This window comes from Trachymyrmex septentrionalis, unplaced genomic scaffold (genome assembly GCF_001594115.1).
Source record: "Trachymyrmex septentrionalis isolate Tsep2-gDNA-1 unplaced genomic scaffold, Tsep1.0 scaffold129, whole genome shotgun sequence".
Taxonomy (NCBI): domain Eukaryota; kingdom Metazoa; phylum Arthropoda; class Insecta; order Hymenoptera; family Formicidae; genus Trachymyrmex; species Trachymyrmex septentrionalis.
The window spans coordinates 1,516,355-1,524,358 of record NW_017304428.1 but is presented as its reverse complement, the minus strand read 5'-3'; the positions used below and the strand labels follow the sequence as shown (position 1 = coordinate 1,524,358).

Sequence of the window (8,004 nt, the reverse complement as noted above, 5' to 3'; positions counted from 1 at the left end):
TTTGTATTGTAGTAAAATTTATATAATATTTAATTACCCAATGTGTCTGTTTTTATAAATATAATTAATTATAATATTATAATAGTAATAATATAATATATAATTAATTATAATATTATATATATTTATATATTAATTTTTAGGACCAACTTAGCACAACCAGTTACGAATATGGAGTCCTAACGATACGAGCTTATTTAAATCATGATTCTCTTTGCCTCGAAGTAATAAATGCCAGAGATGTCATACCATTAGATCCAAATGGATTCAGTGATCCTTTCGTGATAATCGAATTATTACCGCGACGAATGTTCGAGCATTGCGCCGAGCAGCAGACTAACGTCAAAAAGAAAACTCTAAATCCCATGTTTGATGAGTGTTTTGAATTGTAAGTTATTATATGTTATGCTATTTAATTCTATAAAACAAAATAATATTTACACATAAAAGTGAAATTCACAAAATTTATTACTTAAACAATAATAAGATTTTATTAGGACCGAAATAAAATTAAATACTTAAGTATAAGCATATTCACTTGAATCCGGATCTCTTGTATTTCGTACGAGCCATTAGACCACCGAGGTCTTGTATGAATATTTACTTTCTTCCAGTTCGGTGAGTGTGGAGCAATGTCGTGATCCCAATGCGATGGTCCTTTTTACGGTAATGGATCATGACGTTCTCACGGCAAATGATTTCGCAGGCGAAGCTTTCCTAGGACTCAGTACTATTCCTGGCGTCGCCGATACAAACACCAGCATAGACAATTTCCACGGCCTCAAGCATCAGGAATTACCACTTATGCACCAAAAAAATCGACGTGAGTAAATTAATCAAACTTCGTAAATAATAAAATTTACAAAATCTGTTTCTTAATTTTAATTTCTAAAGTCTGTTTAACATTTCAAAATAAACTCATTACTAAGTTTATAAATCCAGGAACCCTTAAAACTATCTTGGAATATTTGTAGTTGTGAGATTACATGAATTTATGATATAAGAAAAATTATATAAATAAGAAATATTATAAATTACAAATTTTTATCTTGTTTTAAAATATTCTATTTAAAAGTATTTTTTACATAAGAAATTAAATAATATATATTTAATACTATACAAATTTAATACTATTTCATCTTTATATAAGTAATCTTTATCTTATGTTTTTACTTCTTGATGCTCATTTGGCTTACAAATTAAATATGTGCCTTTTGTTTTAGATCACCCAATCCTCCAAATACTAGAAACTCGAATCGGTGACAAAATGGCCCTTGATTTTGTGAAAAAGCAGAAACAACGATTTGCCACGACGTAAGCGCTTTAAGCGCTGAAGAAAGAGAAGAAGAAAACCATGGTGATTGCATTGCAATTGCTATCAAGACTTGTATACTAATCTTAAAAGTCAATGAAGAAAATTGAGAAGAAAAAGGAAGAGGAGAAAGTCCATCCCTGCGATATGTCGTCGATTCTCACTTTCTCTTTCTCTCTCTTTCACGCACTCTACCTTTCTGCCTATCTTTCTACCAGCCTTCATTCCAAAGATTCGTCAGATCTATTTCAGTGTAAATCGTGTTGAATGTAATCGGTGTTGGAAAAAAAAGAGAAAAAAAGAGAAAAAAAGGAAAGGCGCGATGAAAGAGGCTCGAGAGAAATATAACAGAACTATTTTTGTGTCGAAGAAGAGATGTGTAGAGCAGAACGACGCAGCACATGCAGGAAACAGTAAAACACGTTGTAGCTAAGGATAAATGTTTAAATGCCGTCTTGTCAAGCTCGAAGCGACACCGGAGCGACCGTAAAGTTCTTTATTCTACATTTTTTATACAGGGAGGGCCAGATATTTAAATATCTCGCGCGCGCTTCCGAGAGTTTAAGGATTTTCCTAAGAAAAATACGAGTGTTCATGTTTTTGAATAAAGTAAAAAAAACCGAGACTTTTTCGCGGTCGCGTGATCTGGTTTTCGTCTGTCGAGTATCAACTGTGGATAGATAGGTATCGGGATTTCCATGATAAGAACATAAATAATATATACGACACATGATGACTTTCTTTAAATCGAATTATTTTCACAGTTTTCATAAGAGAGGAAGTCATCGAGGCTGTTCATGGAAACTTCCGCCTCGATTGCGCAGAATTGATTCACGACAAAATTGGGAGGAAAATGCAAGTTTTTTTATTATCCTCTAAAATTGCTATTTCTTATAAAAATTATACAAAACGATTAAGTTGTACAAATTTATCTTTTCTGCGGACACACAAGGCAAAGCACAACGAATAATAATATATACTAATGATTAACTTCTATAGATAATGAAATTACATTAATAATTGTTGAACGGAAATAAAATATATTGTCAAAATGAATGTATAAAATCAAAAGTACGTCAAGTATTAATTAATACTTTCTTTAAATTCTTTTTAATTGTATATTTTTTAACTAAATTAAGATCAAATTATTCTAATACATTTCTAATAATCCGAATAAGATTTTTTCCTCCCCGAAGAGCAGCCGCGCCGCTTCAGCGTCGCTTCGACGGCGCGAATCAAGCCGCAAAGGTTGATATATGATATTTTTCTTACTCTTCATTGGCTAAAGTCTCTTTCTATCTTTTCAGCATCTAATCTTTCTAATAACTTAATTATCAACAGCTTTTCTCGCTGATCAGCTTGTGCGAAAAACAGAAACGCTTCTGTCAAAATGTTTTACTCTGTGATTCCTTCAGCATCGGAAGAAAAAACAAAATTTGAGAATGTATCAGAGATACAAATTTCACTTTCAAACGTAACTATTATTAAATTGAATGTATGTTTCGCTTGAAAAGCGTTCTCTGTGTGCATCGCTCTCAGTACTAGATTTTTCTATTGAATTTATTTTGCTAGTACAGAACATGCGATTCTATGTAGCTTTTCTAACTTTCCGATGCGACGTTGATGAATTCTTCGTGATTAACGTTTAAAGCATATGTTAAAACACTCATAATCGAATAAAAAATTGACCATGAAATTGAAAACAAAATTAGTATTAACTTTTCAAAATGCAATCTTTTTTAACTTGCTCCATAAGTCTTTTAATTTTTTGGAGAGCGAAATAGCAGATTGTGATAAGGATAGTATACTCACTTTATCAAATATATGTAAAGAAAATTTAATAATATTTGTTTTTGTTCTAGTAGTTTACATAACTAATTTAAAATACGTGAGCAGATAAACCGTCAATATGAAAGTAGTCGCATTTCGTTTTATGTTCGTCGTTATATAATTATTGATATAAAAAAATTGGGATGCAGACAAATTGAACGTGCAAGAAATGAAAATGTAAGAAAGGATGGCGGCAAAAGAGAAAGAATTCATTGTCAAACGCACATATGTAAATTTTTCTAATGCATGTATCACTTTGTTAATTATACAAAAAAAGAAAATAATTATACAACATTCCGCGTAACACACCTTAATATTTTGCACACCTTGTATAATATTATAAAAGGAACCGGAAAAAAGGAAAACAATTACGAAGAATGAGATTCGTCTGTTTGATTCTCAATATATTTCGTGCATTAAGTCCAATTAAACTGTATTTGCTTTTACAACTTTTTTCAATTACCTAAAAGGAATGTAAGATCTATCTTGTATCGTGAGACAAATAAATTAATATAAATGTTTGTTTGAGTAATTAATAATTTTCTTTAGTTGACAATAAATTTATGTGTCCATATTTTTAATTAAGAAAATTTAATGGTATAGATAAATAGTACTTACAATTAAATGTAACAGCCAAAAAATGTTTACAGCTTTATTAAAAATATTTAATCCTACAGTTAATATCATTCATATTGTCTGTACTTATTACTCGTATAGCTAAATTTCATACAAACGGAAAGATTACATTGCTTCCTTGTTTTTTGTTTTAACGTACAGATAATACAATAGTATCTATTTTATTTACAAATTTGATAAGCTGAACATTCAAGAATATTTGTATCCCTTATAATTCAAAACTATTGAGAGTCTCGAGGATTAAAAAATTCGAATTATTAGTATTAATCTAATTTGAAAATGTTTGATTAAAGAGATTTTATCTTTATTTCCCAGAAACAAGATAGTTAGATTTACTAAACAATCAAATTTTATAAATTATATTATAAAAATATAATATATATCAAACTAAATGTAAGAAAATAAACTATATCAAATATTAGACAGATTCTCGATCAAGTAAATCGTGCGACGGACAGTCAGTTTTGACTAATTGAATTGGATTTTCTTCTGTACGTATTATAGGTTCACCATCGAGTTTCTCCAAACTTGACAAACGTCGTGCAACTTCAAGTCTCCATTGCTCTACCTGCAAAATATAATTATATGTATATATGGAAATTATAAAATACTTCAAATTTTGCACAGAAAAATTACAAAATCTTTAATAATACCTTTAATAATATTTCAAAATGTATTTACACTTATTAATAACATAAAATACGTCTAATTATATCATTTATTTTATTATTTTGTTATTTGTAAATATCCTCTTTTTTGAGTGCATAATATTCAAAATATTTTTAAAGTATAGATTTTCTTTTTTATATAAAGACACAAAAATTATAAAAACATTCTTATAATATTTATTATAATATTTATTAATAAATACATTGATGTGATAGATACCTCGAGACTTTCATACAACGGATTACCGACAAAAACTAGATCTCGAAGATTTACAAGTTCTTGTAGCCTTGCAAATTCGTTCCATTCTCGCACCAAATTATTAGATATGTAAAGTACATGAAGATTTCTCATTGCCTGGATGCCCTTCATCTTCTCAATGCAATTATAGGAAATCCAAAGTTCTTCGAGAGTGTCGCCTAAAGGTTCAAGACCAGCGAATCCTTTGATTAAATTACGACCTAATGACAAGATCTTCAAATTTTTCAGAGTTCCAACGCCTACAAAAGACAATTTTTAAAAATTAATTTTTTGCAATATTTTCCTACCACATAATTTTGCTATCGCTAAAATTACTATTTATTATCAACATTAAACATCATGCGTGTTGTATCATAACAATTATCAATAAAAATTATATAATAAAAACATATCATGTAACAGAAAACGTTAAATAAATTTAATATTCTACGACAAAAAATATTTGAAGTTTATATACGAATCGAATAATTGTCTCGAAATTACGAAATTACACAACATATAATGAATAACACTGATTCTTATCACAAATAAATTGATAACTACAATTGAAAACATTAATACGTGTTCTTGCACGTTCCATTCGTAATGATATGAAATTCATTAATCGTAATCATATTTACATCGTTATGTGTCGCGTTACTAAGCGGTCACACGCTTGGATATGCATGCATTATGCATCGCCGATGGTGTCACGAGTCCGAATATGCATCATTTCTGATGCAACATCTAAAATGTATCATGATTTACATAAATCGATCAAATCGTGAATAACCGTTGATTAATCTATACATGATAAAAAAAACCTTTAACAAAAATAAAAATTGGAATGTAAGTCGAATATAAATATTAATGTTCTAAACATAAATGTCTCTTTTACAACTCACTGTCTCAATTTCGTCTACTAGAAGCATCAGTTATTTCTGTCATTCTTCCTTTACAGTCTTCGACTTATATTTTAATTTTTAATTTTATCACACACACACACACACACACACACCACACACAAGGAAAAATAGGTTCAAAAATTTTTTATCTTTGCAAAAATATGTATATGCTTTTAAAATTAAGATGAGATTACTTTTTAAAATTAATTAATATTACATAACTACTTATTAAAAGCAAAGACAACAATTATTTTAACAAAGAAATCGTCGCGTTGTGTCGTGTAATTTCGTATAATATTTCGTAAGTCATCATACAGAATTTTTACGCAACTTAGAATTTTTTTATTTTATAATACATTAAATTTTACAAACTTTACCTGCAATCTTTTCAATCATATTTGTCGATAGGGAGAGTTTTTCACAATTTGCCAAAGTTGCCAGCGCGTTGTCCATCTTTTCTATTGGCGGCCATTGAAAACTCAAGATTACTTCTGTCGCCGCAGCTGCATTTCGTTGATTCTCTTCCTCCCATCGTCGTATAGCTTCTTTACATATAGTTGGCTTTGCCGATACCATAGTTGATTTTCCAGATGCCATGGTCGTATCACAATAATACGTCTTCTCAACATTGGTAAAGACTTTCAAAAAATTTAACATTTTTTTTATTTGTTACACTCAATTTAAATATTATAAAATATCTGTCAACATATACATCTTATTATGTCAATATTTTAATTTTAATACAAATAACATAGAAAGTATGATATGCTTAATGCATAAATACAGAATATATATATATATATATATATATATATATATAAATATATATATAATTGATGACACGGTAAAATATTTCATTACTTAATTACACCATTAATTAAAGAAGCATAACAATTAATAACTGCACTAATTAACGCTGAAACAGTTTCAATATCCAAGCTTAATTTCTTCAGAACCTAATTGTCAACTATTCATTACATCAATTAGCAAAATTAAATATATCGCAATTAAAGACAATGTGTTTTATGCATTAGCATATTATAAACGAATAAAAAATTCGCATTTGACGATCATAAAGAGAGCTCATAGGCACGTGCAGCTATTCTGTATTATGTGTGTATTATTTCATCTTGTATATAAATGTACATAACTACCTGGTATAAGTTATCAACAATGACAATAAGAATGTTCAATTTCACATTTTTTATTTGCATTAATATATATATATAAAACTAGAGTATATGCAAAATCAACAGTTGATCCGATATACTTTGCGTTTTTCATCGCAGATTCTTTAAAGTCCAAGAGGTTCAGGTAGCATCCTGTGTACCGATACTGTCAAGTACACGTGCAACCGAGATTACAAGAACCGAGTACTTGTTTTCCTTGGTTGCGTGGCAATCTGCCATGGCCAGAGGTTTGCAATATCTGGCACCAAGCAAAATAATCGATGCACAAAGCGCATGCGTCTGGAACAAGTATTTGTTAACCAAGTGTCTACATACTAATGATTTACGATAGATATTGGCTTAGAAAAGAAGCAAATACAATCCGAAAAAAAACGCATGCCAGGCATGCGATCGATAAGCGATGATGCGCGGTAATTTCTACACGTGTTAAGGAAGCAATATTAATAACAATTATTGGAACAATAAAAACAACTGCATATTATTAGATCTACAGATTGGTAGCTTTTTATCGTTTATAACAAAATTTAGCATTAAAAAAACGAATTATATTACAGATTCACATAAACAGATGTACTTTTGTTTTTTTTTAAATAGACAAAAAGCTATTATTTTAATATAGTTATTGTTTTAATTTTTTTTTATTAATATTAAATAACGTAATAATTTAATTTACATTGATAAATTTATATGTACATATAATAAATAAATTTATACAAGATATAATATTATATATTAAAAAAATGCTTGAAAAAAATAAGTAAAAGAATTATTTGAAAATTATTATCTAAAGCAGTAGTTTTTGAGATATTGAAGATATGAATATGACAATTACAAATTTTTTAGATGGCACTTCGCCTGCGAGTTAAAGTACACGTTTACTAATATTATTACACATATAACTCATGGACCAGATGGAGATGGCCATAATTTATATTTAACTGCATATTTAAAATCTCTCTCGGTCTTATATTCCAAAAACTACTGCTTAAAATAAAAATTTATGAATAACTTAAAAATTAATCAATTTACTTAATTAATTTTTTTTACTTAATTTTTCGAGAAATTTCTTGTTATAATATTTTGAACAAAATTTGGAAATTTCTATCATGTAACAATAAACAATATTAAGTAGTAATATCTAATATTTTATGTACTAGAATCTAAACTTTAAATTTATATTATAATATATACGTATAAATTTAAATTAATTTGTAGGACAAATGTA

General features: G+C 28.5%; 1 protein-coding gene and 1 pseudogene across 6 annotated transcripts in view; one reads left to right on the top strand and one right to left on the bottom strand.

The window, feature by feature from the left end:
* Nucleotides 1-2,337, top strand: part of LOC108756622 (BAI1-associated protein 3) — a 103,019-nt gene extending 100,682 nt beyond the window's left edge. For 5 of the 6 annotated variants that reach the window (XM_018500570.1, XM_018500573.1, XM_018500572.1 and 2 more), the window contains 3 exons: nucleotides 144-388; nucleotides 615-823; nucleotides 1,224-2,337. In XM_018500570.1, coding sequence (XP_018356072.1) covers nucleotides 144-388; nucleotides 615-823; nucleotides 1,224-1,318 — 549 coding nt within the window. In that variant the 3' untranslated portion in view covers nucleotides 1,319-2,337. The remainder of the gene's footprint in view (nucleotides 1-143; nucleotides 389-614; nucleotides 824-1,223) is intronic. The other variant, XR_001939850.1, reaches the window with a different exon arrangement.
* A 1,859-nt stretch (nucleotides 2,338-4,196) lies between these two features.
* LOC108756592 lies at nucleotides 4,197-6,254 on the bottom strand (annotated as a pseudogene).
* Nucleotides 6,255-8,004: the final 1,750 nt, after the last annotated feature.